At 40.1% G+C, this 20,356-nt stretch overlaps 1 protein-coding gene across 2 annotated transcripts in view; it reads right to left on the reverse strand.

The window, feature by feature from the left end:
* LOC135932962 (solute carrier family 45 member 4) overlaps positions 1–20,356 on the reverse strand; it is a 52,635-nt gene that overhangs the window by 8,884 nt on the left and 23,395 nt on the right. For both annotated transcript variants that reach the window (XM_065470750.1, XM_065470751.1), the window contains one exon: positions 890–1,078. In XM_065470750.1, coding sequence (XP_065326822.1) covers positions 890–1,078 — 189 coding nt within the window. The remainder of the gene's footprint in view (positions 1–889; positions 1,079–20,356) is intronic.

Here is a 20,356-nt window from a genome sequence, read left to right on the forward strand (position 1 = left end):
GTGGGGTGTGTACTTTGAGTGTATTGTGTGATGTTGAGGCAGTGTGACTAAGCATGACAAACTCAAATCCATTAACGTCAGGGAAACAGAAACATTCATAGAAAGAACAGCGGCGTGTCAGTATGTGCGCTTGTGTACATGCGTGTGTTTTGTGTATTTGTGTGTATGTGTGTGTATAGGGGGTGGGGGGACAATGGAGCCACGGTACGCACTAGCAAGGCACCCAGACAGGAAGTGAACTGTGATTGGTAGAAAGGGGGAAGCAAACAGGAAGCATTTCCCTGTGAAATGCCTGCTCTTGTGTTCCCATGTCAACACACACACTCACTTACAGCTACACACACACACATTCATTCACAGGTTACTACAGCTTTCCCATGTCGTCCTGGCTCGTTCACACACATTCGCCTATACTCACATGGAAACGCACACGTTCTCTTATTTATTCACTCATTTCTCTCAGACAGAGACAGGTCACTGTTTGTTTCCCACGTTAACCCTCCCAGCACAAACACACACACACACACACCTCCCTGGTGCCCTTAATTGACCCGAGTGCCACTGCAGAAGAATAGAGGCAGAACAGAATAGATGTGAGTAAAACTGAATAGAATTTGCTGACAGAAAACTGTTCACACACCTCTTGTTCTTATTTATAACTCCTTTGGCATTTCATTTGGTTATATTTAGAGATGTGTACAGGCCCCGTACACTATTGTTCTACATTAGGCACACATTTGATTATGGGTCACACTATTATATTATGGCTAAAGGAAAATCCTGAACTCTTGACCCCTATAGTGAGGTTTGCTATAACTGCTCTGTTGTTCTCTTCTCAGCTAATGCACACAGAAAATGCCTCATTAAGAAAAAAAACCCAAAAACGTACCTATCAGTGATCCATTCAGAAACAGAGCCACTCCAATCAGTGTTCCTATACAGAGAGCCAGGATGAACGGTCTCCTCCTGCCCCATCGCAGAGTGCAGCGGTCACTGGCCGAGCCGATCAGAGGAGTGAACAAGAGGCCAAGAACTGGACTGAGGAACCACGTCAGACTGTAGTACTGCTCTGGAAGACCTGCACAGCACAGACACAGAGACAGATGAGGTGTGAGCAGAGACAGAGACAGTGAGAGCTAACAGCAGGTGCGCAACAGAGATGTGACTGTGCTTCCACCAGGGGGCGCAAGCTGCATTCAAACTGTTCGGGTTGAGAGTTATAATTTCTGATTAGTATAAATATTAAATATTTTAAATTAAATAAATATTTTATTTTTTTAATATAGCAATTAGGCAATTGCAAAATTTAAATTAGCCACAGGTGGCATAAACTGTGAGACTAATATTAATTATAACTTTATTTATATGATTAGATACCCATAAAAAGACTGTTCAGTATCATTGCATACAGACATCCTTGGCTTACAATTACTTAGAAATATAATTTCATGCATCCAACAGCAGAAACGATTCTTTCAACAAAACCAGCAATCAGCCAGCCTGCTGGTTAATGCTGCTCACCGTCATCATGATTAACATAATAATATCCTGCTTATCTGATATTAATTAACACATGTAATATTGCAATCAGATAATAGGATTTTCAGTGACTCACTATGTGACAGCAGGTCACAGTCACAGGTGAAGTGCACTGCCACATAAATTGGTTGTTTGTGCTGTTACTGCTGCTACCTAAGAGCTGACCTGAGACTGACTTTTTCAACACCTTCTGTTAAAGCCTACACGAAGATAAAGAGGAGAAAGCCACAGCAACCGGCCCCAACGGCAGGATTTATCTCAGGTCTGCTGAGCTTCTGCGTGTTAACGTTCCCCCTGGATTATCGCACAAAGGAATTCGACAGAGACTCCGGTGCTCTTCTTAATGCAGAGAAAATGAGCGAAAATTGTGTGTGGAGGCTCAGTGATCAGGTTAGTCAGGCTTTTGTCAGTAATCGACACAAAAGAAACTGCCCTGACAGTGACTCGCCTGAGTTAAACAATTCAATTATGAGCTCTCAAACGAAGGAAGGAAATCTCCTTTTTGTTGCTTCTTCTGAAAGCACAAAAGCACTTATGCATTTCTTATTAACTACTGCTTAAATAAACTCATAAACCTGAAAGCAGTAAACGGAAAGTATTACTTCTGACTAAATAGGAGGGAAGAAAGACAGGAAAACTTTTATTTTTCTATTCAACATTCATTTCCTGAATTAAATGGATTGAGCTCAGCATAACCCAGACTGTTATGTGAACGTGACCTTGTTACTGAGCGCACATTTAATTATCTTTATGCGCCGACTTTCCAGCGTCGGAAACCAGGTGAGGATTTCAAACACATCCGATGAATGATGGGGCCCCAAATTAGGATGGGCCAGTGGAAATAACTAAAAAGACACTTAGGATGCAGCAAACTAATGGAAATGCACACGAGCTTTTGATATCTCTCAATAACACCACTCAACACTGTGTAAACCCATCAAACACACCTGTCGCCAGCAAAAATAGCTCTTAACCCCTCTTAACCTGAAGTATGTACTTAATATTTTATAAACCTACCATAAATTCACTGTTGATTATCATCATCAAAGATTAAAAATACATTGAAACACATTATGACATTAGCAGAGATAAGGTTACTGCAAAGTAAAACGGATTTCTGGTCCATTTAAAAGCCACATGACATGACACAGTTCAGAAATGAACCACTTCTAGCTCCTTAACACAAATATCTAATTAGCCAATCACATGTCAGCATCTCACTGCATTTAAGTGTACAGACATGGGCAAGATGACCTGCTTCCAGCAAGATAGCACGCTAAATCACCTGAAACTGTTTTCTTGAACATGATAGATGGTTAACTACATTCAAAGAACCTCCACAGTCACCAGATATCAATGCAATAGAGCACTTTGGGATCTAGTGGAGCAGGAGAGGCACTTTGTTGAATCTGCCCCAGGAAGATATTTAAGGATGATCAGCCATCAGCCAGCCATTGGGATCCAGTGTTGGCTGTGTCCAAGCCAGCTGTTTACACCTGTATCTTATACAAACTGTTGCAAGCAAGAAGAAAATCATCGGGACTTTAGCAAAGCTGTGAGTCAAACCCAGAGGCAACAACTTCTCACTTCTAAGACAAGCTGTTTGCTTAGTCTTTGCTTCTACAAACCGTCTGACTTCCCCCCACATGCTGCCTCTGCTGATTCAGCACTTCCTCCTTGAGGGCAGGTATCAAGTAGGATTTGTCAAGATACTTGGAAAGCCTTGCGTTTGACTTTTTGAAACGTGTTCTCAATCCACGGCATTTAGTGAAACCAGTCAGACTCACTGTTTTGCTAAACAGTGACACTAGACTGGGATCAGATGGAAAAAAAGAAAGTTATCTGAGTGGAGTGATAGGATAAAAGGATATAGCTGTAAACCAGAAAACTGGCATTACTTTTATTTGCTTCTAAGTCTGTGTATTCAGTCAGATAATTTAATTTTCCTAATTTGTTTCACTGATAAACAGAAAGAAAATCAAGTTTCCTTGAGTCATCACGCCTATTTAGTTATCAATGCATTAGTGAGATAATCATGACCGGCCTCGCCCTCGGGACACGGACTTCACCGAGCTGGCGGGGGGAAGTGGAGGAGTTGGAGGCAGGCAGCCCTTTCAGCTAAGTGAAGTCAGCTGAATTGCAAATAATTAAATCACAACTTTATCGTTGTCTCACTGGCAAACTGTCGCTCGATGTGGCTCACTGAAAAATGAATGCCATTTGGCTGCCGCACAGAGACGAGGAGAGACACTGAAACACTGAAAAGGTATGAGGTCATTCTCTGAACCCTGCTTAAAAACTGGGAAATTAACTTTCAAACAAAGTATTCAAAATTGCACCACGCCTCTTTAATGTCAAAACGGGAGGGTTGACCAATTTGGGCAGAAGCCACCAGCAGTGTTGTGGATATAAACAATAAAGAGTAGCACATTGCTGTAACTAAATGGTTACAGCAATGAAACTCCTGGTCCCAAATTTAGTAGTCACATTACAGTTATCACTTTTATTTTAAGTCACTATGGCCTACAGCCAGTACTGCAGTTGGACCTTGTGTTTGCCATTTCACATTTTCGTTCTTTCTTTCTACTGTCTGGCTTTGAGGTGCACTTTATTAAAGAGTACAAAAAGAAAGATTTTGTGTATACTTTATATGCATATGTATGTGTGGGTACATGTAAAGATTACACTGCAATGACTGTTGGATAATGTAAGAAATCACTCAAAGGAGATACATAACTAAACTAATGCATTACTTCATTAAAACTATAATGCTTCATACAGTGCAATAAATACCTACCTGTGTGAAGAAGTTTCTAAAACGATCTCTTTAAGTGGTTTTAGCAAAAAGCCAAAGTTTTTTTTAATTTAGTTAATTCTGCAATAATTCACTTTAATAAGGAGAGAGACAGCAGAAATTCAGAACTGCTGATCAATACAAGCAAGATGCCAATGATAGTTAATTCCTCAGTGGGCCAACAGATGGAAGAAAGTTGGAGAGAGCAAGTGAGTTGATGGCATCAAATCTAATTGAGAGAAGATTAAGACTTATCTGAATTTTTAAATGGACTTTCGAATTTCTCAAGGAGTCCTCTTTTAAGAGATAGATGTCAATAACTGAGTGCCACCATATCTAATTATCAAGAGCAGATCTAAAACCTCCCCAGAAGTCCACGAACAGACGGTAAACACCGAAGCCACCATGTCAGGTGCAGGGTCAAGATCCTTTCACACAATCCTCATCAGTCCATAGAAGTCCAGGTGACAAATCTAATCTGACTCATTTTTTTTCACATAGCCAGTGTTGATGTCCGATGTTGATGTGTAGAAATTTCCTGGAAATTTGGAGGTTTGTGGGAATGGAGTTGTTTGCTTGCAAAACCCTGCCATCATGTGAAAAACTGTCTGCTGCAATCATGGTAATTTTCATGTTTTCACTGCTGTTGATGAATCACATGTTTCTGTTTGGCAGGAATTGTGGTCTGAAGATAGCCTTGCAGATCCGTGAAACAAACTCTGAAGCAGAAACAGCAACTTCAAGGTTAAACTGCGTTTTCTCATAGGAACACTGAGAGCTGGACGAGCAGCAGTGAGAAAAGCGAGACAGTCTCACATCCCTTTGCTTTTGATAGATTGCTGCAAATGACAAAACAGAGACTGCAATTCACACGGAGCAAATCTTTTCCATCCCTTTTCACTGCGAAGAAGCAGGAGGCAGAGGCAACTTAAGGTTGAACCAGAACAACAAGTCGGCCTACATTTACATTTGGAAACTTTTCATTAGCAGATCAAGTGAACTCCAGGTGTCGAGACTTCATCCGCTATAGCACTTAAACACATTGATCAACAACATCGGCACTCACTCACAGCGGAGGTGTCGTCATGGACTCTGGATAAAAGCCGGTTAGCTTCGATCACACCGAAACTGATATCACTGTGACACATTTCTTTACTGTAACAGCTGCTGATGTGACTCACTACATACTGCTGCTCAGGTTTTCTCAGCATGCTGCCAAAGAAAAACAACAGGCTGGACTATGCAAATATAATAACCTATAGCCATAGCCATAGCTATAGGCCATACCTATAGCCTCATAAAATGACTTATTAACTGTTACAAATAATGAAGGATATGAGTAATCAAAGGGAGAGAAAAAAAACAGCCAACAAAGACCTCGCAGAGGCCTCTTCTTAAATGCTTTTTGGAGGATTTTATTGCAATTAACTGATAAATAATCTGGTTTCCAGATGCCAAAGAAGTCTGCGCTTATGCTTTAGTGATTGACATTCTAGTATCCTTTAAATACCTTAATAATTAACCGATATTTGTGTCTGTGTGATACACCCATATCGCCTAGGCTTGCTAGCGTTACCTGATAAGCTAGTCCGTCACGCTGTTGTCTCTGACGGTGTGGAAACTGAAACTTCGATCTGTGTCCACAAACCAGTGACATCCATCTTCTATGGGCTACAGCTCTGTCTGGCTAACAACCTAAACTCTAGAGATAATCAAGCTTTAAGCTTTATCTCATGAGAGATGACGAAAAGTTGTAAATCTTCACATTTTTTAAATGGTAGGTTATTCATTTTCAGCGTATCAACAAACAGATTTATCAACAAGTACATGTCTGCCCCACTCATCCAAACAGAGAGCTCATTGAGTCTTGAGGAGCACTGAGGTCAAGTCTCTTGGTCTGTGAGGCATGTACACGTGGATATAATGTGTGTCCTTGTGCCTGCCACCTTAGATTTGTATGTTTTTCCAGAGGAAGATATAAATTCATAGCTATAAGCACTTTTAAGTGGCAGGAACATTGAGCCTTTGACCTCACTTTGACTTTACAGCTCATCATCCTGTTGTCCCATACAAATGTTCACCTCTCTCTTTCTCATGGACAGGCCATAAACTAGGCTTGACCCTTGTCACCGTGGCGACCAGGTCTTGGGAACTCTGTCGCCACGGAGACTCCATCACCTTTGCTTCCTGGCTCCTAATATGGCTGTGTCATTCACACAGTGCTTCCTGTTGTTTGGTGAGTTCACACTGAGGAACAATTTGTTTCTTTAAGTTTTTTTTCTCAGTTTTTTAATACCCTTTTCAATCTTTTGTTTCTCTCTCTCATAAACACACACACTAACACACCCAAGAACGCACGAATACCCAAGAAAATAGCACATAACATGCAAAAGCCACATACACAAGACCTGTTAAAAAGTCAAACAGTGGCACGGCAATAAAGCGGGAGACAAAGCAGCAGATAGGAATCGGTCTGTCGGTAGGTTTGTCAACATCAAAACAGGAAAACTGTTTCTAGTAAACAGTTCCCACACAAAACACCAGAAACACAGTCAACATGCAGGAAATACACACATGTCTCAGTTCCCACACATAGACACAGACTTACAGTCTCACCTATGGAAATAATAATAATAATATTAATAAAAAGGAGCTCACACAGCTGAGTTCCCACACAGTTTGAGTACAGTAAGGGCAAATACACAGTCACACAGGGAACAATACTGAGAGAATCAAGAAGCAGGAAGCATTTTAGAAAAGAGAGAACAAGAAACAAGTGCAGTAACAGACAAGGAAGGGAGGAAACGGAGAGAAAGAGGGAGTGTGAGAAAGGATTAAGATCAAAGCATTTGAAAACGGAGTTAGGATAAGGTGAGAGGAGGAGAAAAGGGAGGAAAGACGGAAGAATGAAGATAGAGGGACAGAAGAAGTTCATATTCGGGCTGTCACACGGCTGTTAAGCATCGCCAATTGATCGTGGGAAACAAAAATGTTCAATCTCCTCCATCTATCATCAAAGAGGGTTTTTTGCTGTTTTTTTAAAGCTACGCACATTTCCTGAATATACGCACACACACACACGTGCGCACGGACTAAAAACTGAGCTTAATGTGTGACTGTTGGGAACACAAATGTCCCATTCATCCCAGATTTCATGTGTGTCTTGTTGTCACTGCACTGTAAAATACACAGTAAAACTTTGTAGCTTCAATTGTTTTCAAACCACTTTTATTGTGAATAAAGCAGCTTTGAAACACTATATCAAGATATGCCTGATTGTAGTGTCAATCAAAAGGACAATGAATCTGAGGTTGAACCGAAGTTCACACTGAGTTTGTTCTATACCTGTAGATCTTCATTTAAGCAAACTACTTTCAAACTACTTGGAATAAATTACGCCCACTGTGCTTTTATGTTCTGCAAAGAAAGTCCTCAGATCACTTACAGCCTGCATGCTTCTCTCACATTTTCACAACAGTCCCCTCCTTGTTTTCTCTTGTACAGTTCATTTGAATTTGTTCCCTTTAGCTACATTTTGAGCGAAAAACCTTTCTAAAAGTTGTAAAATCTATTAGATGCTTTCTGTTGCTATAAAGGGGTTTCAAAGCAAGACGCATTTAACAAATATAATTACGACAACAGTGAGTGACACCTCTCTTTAATTATCTGCATAGCTGTCTAAACAAAATGACCAACTTAAATCAAGTTAATGCTAAAGTGTAACAAGAAGTTTACATCAAAGGCCGTTTGGCATATTAGCCGGCAGCTGGAATAATCAGAACTTAAACATGTGATGCTCAGTTCATACCACTGACAGCTGCCTGTTGTCTGTATGTGACTGATAATTAAGTGCCCGACTAAATCGCGACCGTTTTCAGTCATTTTCTATTAGATCAGGCATGTCAAAGTAATTTTACAATGTGGGGCACGTCCACCCCACTTTGATCTCCAGTGGGCCGGACCAGTAAAAACTCCTCTTTCTGTCAGTGTAAAAAAGTTTAACTACGCATTTAATCCCAGAAATATTTTAATGTATAATAAGAAGTGCAATTTCAACAATACATTGCAGTTTTTCTACATGATAAATTAATGCTTCTTTGGGCTTAAACTCAAACTTAAACTGTAAGAAGTAAATGTGTGCAGTGGGCCCATTCTGGCCCCCGGACCTCTGTTTTAGACCATCAAACAGTAAAGTTTGTCTGATAATATCACTTCTTAAATTTGTTCTAGATTGAAATGCTTGCACATGGAGGAGAGGCTAGACACGGATGGTTGCTACTGCTGGTCTAAGTCATCTAACTGTCTAATAGTAGTCTAATCCTCCAAAGTGTAACTCATATTCACCTTATTTTAAAAACAAAATAAAAAAACATAAGCAGCCAAAGAAGTTGCTCTACAGATCTGCACTTCTTTTTTGCTCCTTGCTTAAAAATGTGGTCACATAAGTGAGACAGCGAGAGTTCATTTCTGCTTTTCCTCCAAAAGTTCTTAATCAGTTATAATTAGTCTCTGTGGGGCAATCAAACACCACTGCTCTGACCCAAATGCCTCCAGATCAAAGAATGCAAATGTGCCACTTTTGAAAAGGACACAGTTGGAAGAAGACGAATTTTCCCTAAATTTGCTGATAAAATGACGCCTGTAGAGTGAAAACTGTGGACTCAGCAGCAGGTTACAGAGAAAAACTTCAGAAGAAATGTTTTGCTTCGCCCACTCTGTTGGCTAATTTATCCACTCTAGCTGTGACTATTCTGTCCACTCAAACTAAAGGGGTTTATTTCTTTACAAAAAATAACAAACAAATCATTTGACGATGATGCACGTATTGTGCAAACTAGGCTTTTATGTCAGTTTTAAAGGGCATTTCTACAACAAATGGCGTGGTACTAGTTAGGTGCAAACTACATAAGGTGTTCTGCAAAATTCCATTCATATATATATATATAAATATATATATTATTTAGGAATAAATAATAAACTACAACCAATCTAATTTTTTTTTTTTATTTTCTTAATTGTTTAGCCTGTTGAGCCAACATACTGGTACCTGGTCTCACTCCTCCTCTCTCACACCATTAACTGTAAATGATCTAGCTCCACTGGAAAACAACAAAACTTAACTCCAAACATAAAATCAAACAATCAGTCCTTTTCCTACAAAATAAACAATCTTATTCTCTCCTATTCCAGCCCTTCACTTCTACTCTCTCTCTCTTTCCGTTCCCATTCCTCCCGTTCCCATTCTCCCGTAAATTCCCCAAAAACAATCCTTTCATATCCTGCGCTGGCGTGAGAAAACCACAAGAAAAATGACAAGGGTCCAGAAAAGAGGGAGAGAAATGGTGTGAAAAGTGAGAGTAGGGTAGAGGTCATGATGGGAGAAAGTGGGCAGGAAGGAAGGAGGGCGAGAGCGAGAGAACGAGAGACAGAGAGCGCGAGGAGAGGAAAGGAGGAAGCAGGTGGTCTTAAATAAACAAAACATGCAAACTGAGTCAGGTGTAGCACTCAAAGAGGAAGGAAGAAAGAAAGGGAAGAAATGTGGTTTGTAACAGATGGGACCGTGAGGGCAGAATTAAAATTTAGACTCTTATGGTCAATATTTCATTATTGATAAGTGTTTGGCAGTGGGTTCGATTTCAGCAGGAGGGAAGAAGAGTTCTTCTTGCAGCTCATTTAAGATCTGCAAATATGTTAATTAATATCTTTGAAGTCTGGGACAGATATCTGCTGGTGTTAAAGCAAAATTTCAGGGTATATCTGTGAGGAAAACAAATCCTCATGTTGTTTTTTACCTTTTTAATTTATTCTGGAAGAGAGTGGTTTGAAGGAAGATTAAACCGAGTGATTGCTGAAGTACAAACTGAGCTTCAAAGGACATTTTATGCTCTTATTTGCTGTTGGTGTTCATGCTTTTCCTTTTAACCTGCCATTTGCCCTAACTGGAAGAGCTGGGAATGCTGATTCATGGACTCATGACCATTAGCCATCAGAAGTGCACGAGGTCACCTTTACATGTAGTTTAGCTTATTATAGATAATATTAGACCAGTAAAAGTTCGTAAGAGTAGCTACAATAATACTTGAAGGCAGGTGCAGACATTTATTTAGTTACTTATTTTTGGTTGAATGTTAAACTGCAAGAATGATTATATTAACACAAAACTTTCTGGGTTTGAACATGCACCAGTTTGCATGTTCTTCCTTTTGTATGCATAGACTGTCTGCAGGTGCTCCAGTTTCCACCCACAGTCCAAAGAAACACCTGATTAGTGTGCGAGTGGATGAATGCGACTGTGGTGGTCAGCAAGACTCTATTAACAGACAATTTCCACTATAGTTATTAACTATGAGCTGCTTCTGCCTAAATAGCTATTTTTATACCAAGTCCTTGCTCCATCTAATATAAAAGCTGACATGGCCTCATTTTTCAAAAAGGGAAGATATAGGAAAGAATTCATTTGGCAGCGATCTTTGTCTTTCTCCTCTTCTTTCACACCAACTCTCCGTGTGTCCTTCACTCTATCCATGAACAACGTCTGAGGTCTTTCTGTTTTTCTCCTGCCTTTGTCCAACGTATCCACTATCTCTCCTCTGCACATATCTTTAGGGTGGTTACTTTGTGGTCGCACCGCCTTCGTGGACAGAACAAGTATTTTACAGGGACTACAAATGATGAGCGTGCAATATAACCCAAACCACCCTGCAGATATCTGAGAAACCCCCTGATCCAAAAAACTGCAGCGATAACTGCAAAAAGAAGAAGGGGGGGGGGAGTACTGTATTGTGGCAAACTTGGCCAACATTTAATTTATGTTCACGGTGACTGGGGAGTGGATAGAAAGAAATGCCTGAGACAGACAGAGGGAGACATCAGGAGAGACAGGAATGAGTCACAGTGCTTCCCAGCAGCAAGAGATGGTGAGAGCATCAATCACACAACAGACACAAACGGATGCTAGTACCAAGGCGCGTGCACACACACACTGAAGAAAATGCAGACTCAAGTAGGCAAGCTCCACCAGCAAGGTTGTAATTAACAAAGTGCCTATTAGGGAGAAATACAGCAAACTGCTAACTCAATCAATGAAAGCAAGAAAGCAGAAAAATTGTGAGGAAAAATCTCAAAGAAATTTCTACCTGATATAGATGAGTGTGTGTATCACAGATGCACGCACGCACGCACAAATCTGTTTTATATTGACCGGAAACTGCTTTAAGAGCCGTTTATCCAGCTCATTTAACATGAAAAAGAGCAGATATTATCCTCCGCGTGAGCGAGAGTGCTAAAACACAGGGGCAAAATCCACCACCAACTGTCCTCACTACGTAAAAAGTGGCATTAAAGATGCATGAAGCTTGCATGTATATGCACACACACACGCAGCTGCTTCTAGTCAGCAGAGTTATGTAACAGCACTGCAGTAAACTAGGAGCCTCCCACTGAGACGGAGAGAGGAAGGAGAGCCAGACAGATGGAGACATTTACACCGAGCGCGAAGTTTGATGAGTGAAATCAGACTGAATGAGTGAATTTACTCTTTCAAGCTATCTGTCATTGGCACCGATATATGGCCTCGTGTGATTGACAGCAGGGAGTCAGGTCTCTGGCTGGGGCTGACCTATAACACACAGGATGCTCCAGCTGGCAACATTTGCTGTCCTTTCACTACCAAAGAAGCGATCGATGAAGCCGATCGGCAGTGATCAGTCGGTAATGTTACGTAATGACGAGTACAGTAGGTCAGCCATGTAACGAGGTGGCATTTCTGCATTTTCTTAATTCAAAACGTGACACATTGAAGCCTGAAATACAATTGTTCCCTTCGACACACAAAGGGGAATTTCAGTTTTCTGTGATGATGCAACAATCTGAAATTATTTAATTGATCTACTTTGTGTATTGGCCAGCCACCACTAATCGCATGGGACACACAACTCAGTAAAATCAAAATGCTTCAACAGTTTCAAAGCGAAGACAAACGACAAGCAGCTTCAAAGAAAGCAGAGCCAGAACCTGTTGCAAAAACTAATATGTCCCCTCTGATTTTCTCATTTTATATCTGGAAGTGTTTTGGCCTGCATTTAAAAAAAATGGCCTCTGCAATAAATATAGGTATATTTCATTGTCATGCCATGTGAAACCTAATGAGTTTTTTTCCAAGTTACAATTTGTAATGGTCACAAGTCAGACGGCTTCTTCCTTGTGACTATGCTGCAATGCATTTTGCAATACCTAAAACTTTCTGTGGTAAGAGGTGACCCTTACAAGTTCATAAAAGTTTAAAATTGCACAGTAATACATGTCATATATGTACTGACCTCATGACTGATCCAGACACAGATCTCTGTGGTATCACACAGAGATGCAATACCCGGAGGTCAAAATAATAATAAAAAAACACAAACTAATGAATAACATCTTTAAATATGTGGCATGTAATCTATGAATATTAACAGTTTTCCATAAAAATAAAGTTTAAAGGAAATTAAACTGATCCTTCTGGCAAAAAACATCATAAACAGTTTTTTTTAAGGTGGAAATCTATATTTCAGCCTGGATTTATATAATGAAAATAGCCTGAAAATATAATCCCTTATATTTTTCTGTACATGGACATGAATTATTTGCCTTTGAAGTGTATCTCCCAAAAAAAGTAGGACATTCAGCTTTCTGAGATTTGGGTTAAATTGTTAAAAAAACAAAACAAAAGAACAGCCTTAACCCAAACCATCATCCATTTCTAAACCTAACCAACAACCTAACTACCAAAAGACAAAAAATACTCTCCTTTTGTGGGATTTGAGCACTAGCTCCTTGAGTGAAAGTCCTGTGACTTTATCTGAGTAAACAACTCCACAGGACCAGTCTGTCAGTATTCATCCATCTTCCTCTCATTAATATACGGTCAAAGTCAGCGAAAGTCAGTGAGAGAGCAGATGTTTTTCTGCTCTTTTAAAATACGCACCCAATCACACACACACACACACACACACACACTCGCACATCCACCCAACTGCCCTCAGGCCAACCATTACTGATGTGTTTTGTGGCTGTTGTTGGGCCTGTGTGTGTTTGTGTGTTTCACTCTTGGTTTTATGGATTTCTGGTCACTATTACTGACTGCAGTCCAACTTGTTTTGTATAGTGTGAAATATAAAAAAGTAAAGCTGTAAAAAAAGAAAAAAAAAAGGAATGGAAACAGTGAGTTTAGTGTTAAGGCTTCTGGATAAAGTCCATAAAACTTTTTTTATTATTATTGTGAAACAAAATGTTTGTATAGTATTTGTATTATTTTTTTATTTGATGTAAATCTCCTTCCTCCTTTAGAGATTTTTAAGGTGTGGTTGGGTTTTTTTCTGTTTTCATGTGTGTTGTGATTAATTTGAGTTACAGAAAAAAAAATTTGAGCAGCTTCTTGTCACATTAGCCCCGTGTTTATACCACTGCGGTGCTCTGAGGTTAGGATAAATGATGTGCTGAGCAAGCTGCAGGTCAGCTGTTAATGCATGATGAGGTATGCATTTACATCTGGTTCATTTCCATATCGCACGAATCTTATTAAACAAAACTGCTGTGAGCTCAAAATCCAAACAAGCAAGCACCATTTGCACATCCAACAACATGTGGCAACTCCGCCAGCCTCTTTGCTGTGCTAAAAATAATTTACAGGCATTTCACAGAAATTTAATAACAAATACGTTTTTGATTTTTTTCAGCATCATTTCTCCAATACAGATGTCCCCTAAAATGAAGCACAGCTTTGTGATTTTTTTAAAATGTAATTCTTACAATGAAGTTACTTACAAGAGTAAACGATTTGTTGTGTTAAAACATAAATTTATGCTGATGTTCTCTATTTATTTTCAAAGACCACAGCTGCTGGTCAAACCTCTGCATTTAGCATACCAACAGATTATAGGTCTTAAACAATGTCTTTTTATTAAGAGTTTTTCTTTTATACATATAAACAAAAAGAGAAGAACAGGATTACAGATGATCTGTACATCCGGGGTAATTAGCCCGTACATTTAAGGCTGTGATAAAAAAGAAAAAACAAGAAAAAACAAAAAAGGGAAATAAAGAAAAAAAGAGAGAGAAATATAAACATGTGTATAATATTTCCCCAAATAACATAATCCCTGCAAAATAATCACATTCATTCCCATCCTGGTCACTGCCCTAGACCTGCACACTGTGTTCCCACACCTGACATAAGAGAGTTTGCTGAAAAATTCTTATAGATTTTGAAACGCATCAAGGAAAGGACCCCATATGCTTTGAAATTTCCCAGTAGAGTTCTGGAGTGAATGTCTTATTTTTTTCCAGTTTTAGACACGACATGAGGTCATTTAACCACTGTTTGTGAGTGGGAGGGGCAGCGTCCTGCCACCTCAGTAGGATTGCCCTCCTGGCCAACAGGCATGATAACGCCTGTCTTTTAGAGGCCGTAGAAGCACCTTATTCACACTGACGCCAAACAGAGCAAGAAGGGGGCCAGGGACCAGCGTCACACTGAAAATCCTGGACAGGGTATAAACATTTTACATTTTGAAGTACTTACAGCTGCTCTCTTGTTTCCCAAGAGGTCACCGCAGTGTATGGATCAACCTGGCAGAGATTTTTATGCCAGATGACGGCTTGTTACCCTCCTGGGGCTGGGTTTATGTTTCCTCCTCCTCCTAATTTCAAACCAACAACCTTCCGCATATTTGAACTTTAACTGTCTTTTTTTCTTATTTTGTATTTTTATTCATATTAACTGTTTGTGAGGGTTTTTTCCCACATGTTTCAGGGTGCTCTCTGTAAACAAATTCCTTAGGCCACTGATTACAACTATAATCGTCTTGATAAAACGAAAATTATTTTTAAAAACAGCTTCCCCCAATGTTTCTTTGTCCCTCATCATCACCTGAGAGCTTTGCTATTTGCTTGTCTGTAGCGAGAGAGGGGTGGGAACAATGTGCTGACACACACACACACATTCAGTTCTGCATTCCTCGCATATCGTATACTGATAGCACTCACATACCTGGCTTATCGCCTGCTGGGTGGAAAAATAGCACACCTATAATATGTCTTTGACTAAAGTATTTGCTGGCTCTGCATCTACCCTATGTCACGAATGCAAAAAACAGATAACCTGTGCTGCTGCTCTGACTACAGTTTAACCCTCTCAACGACCCCTAACGGTCCACACGCCACAGTCTGGGAACCGCTGGCATCCATGGTTCACCACTGTGCAAAGCTACTGACGTGCAAATAACTCTTTCATAAAAACCCTTTTGGTGTCTGTGTTAGTGATAACTTATTAAAATGAACAAAGTTACTGCTGTGATGAGTCCAAATGCTATAAATAAGAAGACTTCAAATAACTGAATAGACTGGTGTGTTTGTCTCTCTCTCTCTCTCTCTGTGTCTCTCTCTCTTTCCCTGTGGTGACAGGCAGAAGCGTAAAACGATTAATGAGGACTGATTGTGATTTACACACAGTGGCTCCTATTTCTCACATTTTTTTCAATCCAGATGTTTCTCTCCTACCTCCATATTCTAGCTATCTGTTGATAAACCCTCATTTCACCGATGCAGGTGTTTTAAAAACGTTTTTCTGTCACTCTGTCCTCCATCTTTTCTATCCTTTGAATGACTTGGTCAGATTATAGTGATTAGTGAGTGTGACATCAAGCCAGTCATTTATGTAACCCTGTATTACAGTGTCTGCAAGGTCATCTGCTAGATTAGACCAGTGAACATGATAGGATCACTCAGTGGATTAGGTTACCTGGCATGCAAGTATAAACAGCGTAAGATCAAGCTGATTTGTTGCAAATTAAACAGCGGGGGCAGATTTCGTATTGTGACATGACAACAGGGTACCAGCTACTATCTAGCTGCCATGAAATCGGAGCAAAAGAAAAGTTAACGCGCAGACTGGCATGTGGTAAAATTTGTGACATGAAAGGAAAAAGGTCTCAGATTGAAAATAACAGTTTGCTTGTAGCAAACTTGGCAAATCTGGCCTCAAGTAAGCCGGCGCGGCACCGTGCCACGATGCATTAGTAAAGTAAACAAGCACTCAAATGGTTTCATTATTTCATTAACTTTAACTGCCACTTTGTGGGTCATTTAGTTTGGTATGCAAATATTAAGAGGCACATCGCTTTTCAGAATTCGAGGAAATCAGATGTAGTAAAAGGTGAAGACACTAATCCAGAGAGCGCCACCTTTGGGCCGCAGAGAAGGTCGTTTCATTTTGGATTGAAGTAATCTCCTTAAGTAAAGCCTAGAAGGCCACCAAAGAAGGACAACAAAGTTGTAGAGTTGCCAGCCTGCACTCTTTTGGGTAACACAATGGTGGCATTGCTGCAAAGGTGGGCAGTCAACCATGCAAATAAACAGATTATAAATAATTACAGGTTAGAAAGAGACCTTTGAATCAGACTGTGCTACTCCTGAGATTGTTTAGCCTCATGCTCGTTTTTATTTATCAATTTTTCTATTGTATTAAGTTGATTTACTGAACCCTTTCTTCATTAGAGGATCAGCCAGTTCCTTGAAATAATTGAAACAGAAATCTACTTTTTTGTAGGAACGTGGGCAAAATAACACAAACTGCTGAAAATAACTGAAACGAGCTCATCTGCATCAAAGGAAAGTTGAGATTTCAAGAAAATATAACAATTTTTAGTAGGTGAGTGAGTGCTGGGAGTCTTTGCTGTGTGTGTGGGGGGGGGAGGTGTGTCTGTGTGCTTCTGGCTGTTTTTTCGTTTCTTTTTTTTTCTTTTTTTTTACAGTTCTGCCAAGCGAGACCTTCTTATCTCATTGTGTTTGTATTCTGAATACAATGACAATAAAGACTTTCTGTTTGATTCTATTCTATTCTATTAATCGAATTCAAAACACAGCGACTTTTGAGGTCAGTGGGTGTAACTTAATGAGCGACGTACTTGACGGGGTTCATAAAATTACATCCAGTTCTCAAAATTAAGTGAAACAATAATGGCTATGTGAGCTATAAGTGACTCTGTATGAACCAACACTAGCTTCTGCTGTATTCACATTAAATGTACTCTTTGTCATGATTCTTAAGCACTGCCTTGTATCTGTAGGTACTTTAATCTCTCACCACAATGCTTCGATGTCTGATAACGTCCCTAATCTGACGTTAGTCCAACAGCCTGCTGTTAGTATGGAGCTGCACATATATACATATATATTTGATAAAGACAAATAACGAGTATTTTGATGCTTTACTAGTTGTCTTGAGTTGCCTATGAGGTCAGTTCTGAGAAAGCTGATTATGTAATGTGACACGCTCATAACTGAAAAGATTGACACAGCACACGGTCTGGACTCATCACCCCCACCCCCCACGCTGCTCTTTTTCTTTTACCTTATCACTTTTCTTAATCCCATTTGTAGAGCTGACTCCCTTTCACTCTTATCTCTGTGTGAGCATTAGGTGGTGTTCCTGCTGAGGGTGATTTTCAACAAAGACAACAGGAAAATGTCCCTGCAGGTCAAGCAGAACAAATCAAAGGCAGTGCACTGGATGCAAAACGTCTTTTCAAAAGACCCTTCACCTCTCTGTGTGGCAGCTTAAATGACCTAAAAAATAGCCACAAACACAGAGTTTACAGAGAAATAAACAAGAACATTTCAGGGTATGTAAGATATCAATGCATATCCCAGCTGTTACAGGGTAAGATGCAGGGTACACAGAAGCAGATCCTTCAGCTATCAGACCTCTTTCTGTGGAACAAGCTCCCAGTTTGGGTTCAGTAAACAGACACCTGCTCTACTGCTAAGATTAGGTTTAAAACTTCCTCTTTTGTCTCCTCCTTTCCCCATCACCCACTAACTCGTCACAGAAGATGGCTGCCCTCTTTGAGCCCACTTGTTACTGTAAACAAAGGGAGTTTGTCATCCCCACTGTGGGGTTTTCTCTAATATTGGTGAATCTTTAACCTTACAATATATGGCAGCTTGAGATGATCATTGCTGCAAACATGTGCTATATGAATAAAATTGACCTTAAATGAATTTACTTAACTGAACGCAAGAAACAAGGACAAAAGCTGCACAGTGATCATCTTATCTCACTTATATCGACTGTTTTCAACTAGCAGCCCAGACTGTACAAGACTCAAGCCCAATTTGGTCCGATTTGATGCCTAAATTATAAATATAACTGTCTCAACAGCCCCAATATGTGCCCTTGCCTTTAGGGGAAAGGCCTGCCTCCTTGTATAAGAACAGACGAGAGCTCGGCATGCTCCCCGCACAAGCCCTTGTAAGGCAGAAGTTTCTTAGCTTTTCTCCGCGTTGTGTAAATATGGGCTCCTTGACCAAATTGTATCAGCTGCACACACACTCAGACACACACCCTCTCCCCTTCTGTGACCTCAATGTTGTGGGGTTACACATACAATGGTTTCACTCAGGCAGAGCCAACCAGCCAGCTTACTGACGATCCAGCTAATTCTAGTAGCTACAGTCAGTGCATAGAGCACTAACTACATAGAGGAGCGGGTGAGGGAGGGCGGGATATTGTTATCCCAAAACTTGGAGCTCTGCCCACAGTTAGAGGAGGGGGTTGTTTTCAGGTACTACATCTGTTTGTTTTTCCTTTAGCAGGCTAAAAACATGAATGAATGCAAACACAAGTAACCTTTGTGGCTGTGAAGGGTCGGGGGAAACGTAGTCGTACACAGACGTATAACTTCTAAACTGATCTAAAAACCAAACGCTCAAGATGGTTCTGGATGTTGTAAAATAAGAACTGAAAAGTCCTTTTCTATTTCAAAACAAAGTGGCTCACCCAAAAGCCATAATAAAACTTCCTCTTCCAGGTTTGCTTCCACCTTGTTTGTTCTGCCAGCAGTTTTCCAGCTCTGTTATAATGGTCCTGTCAACACTTTACAATGGTGTTTTATGAGGAAAAATCACTCTGGTCCACAGGGGATTTCTTTTTTTTAGCTCTACTTTGCCACTGGAAGAAAGACATGCTGACATGCCATATTAAGATCTATTAATACATCCATGAGGCTAATCAGCATGCACAGGAAATGAGAAAAACTCTCCATGGTTAACCAAAGCATACATGGAGTTCATTTCCATTTTTAGACCTGCTAAACTATCCAAAGCATGATGTATGGCAGACAAAACAGGACGGGAAGTAAAATCTTGCCAAAATGTCACACAGAGAGTACAAGATTACCACAAGCAAAGTAAATTCCAACCTGCCATTTTTTCCAAACAGCTTGTTGAAATTATTACATTATTCCCCAAATCTCTCATACTAATGAGCTCTCAGACAACTCCAATCTCTGCAGTCCCTCGCTCAGCTTGTTTTATGACTTTACAGATCTTGACTGTACAGTCTTGGTTCACTCTCATGTCTCTCATCAACCTAATTTTCAGCAGCTGTTAACATGATAGGCACGTCAGCTTCACGAGATCTTAATATCATTTGTAGTCTTTTCCAGGCTGTTCTCATTCCCGGGGCCTAAAATAAAGCAAGTCTGTGGAAGCTGCAGGCTTATGCTGTCACTTATGCGTAAAGCATCCTTTGGCAGCGACGTGTGACGCAAATGTACACGTTTTTATTTGTAACTTATTAGTAAAAATGCTTTGCATGGAGTATTTGGTAGTAATAATAACAACAAGCACTGTTTATCTGTATTGTACTGACTGGAATCTCCTTTATTCGGATGAAAGGCAACCTTCTCATTAATTATGACGAGTAAAAGGTCAAAATGAATGAAAAACACAAATACCATGACTGGATTATCTTTGCTCTCAGTGACAAATAAAGCCACTGTTCTGTCTGCTTTAGTTTTAGCAGACTAATCTGTGGGGCTTGTACCTCCCGGCAGTTTCAAAATCTACTAAGAGGAGCTCAGACATATTCTGATCTAAAAAAAAAATTAGGCTAGGGCAGCTAAATCGGGGCTAAAATTAGAACCAAAACATGCAGCGGCTCCCCCGTGTAATGTGTCCACAGGAGACATGTTTAAATGAATC

Source organism: Pelmatolapia mariae, linkage group LG22 (genome assembly GCF_036321145.2).
Source record: "Pelmatolapia mariae isolate MD_Pm_ZW linkage group LG22, Pm_UMD_F_2, whole genome shotgun sequence".
Classification (NCBI taxonomy): domain Eukaryota; kingdom Metazoa; phylum Chordata; class Actinopteri; order Cichliformes; family Cichlidae; genus Pelmatolapia; species Pelmatolapia mariae.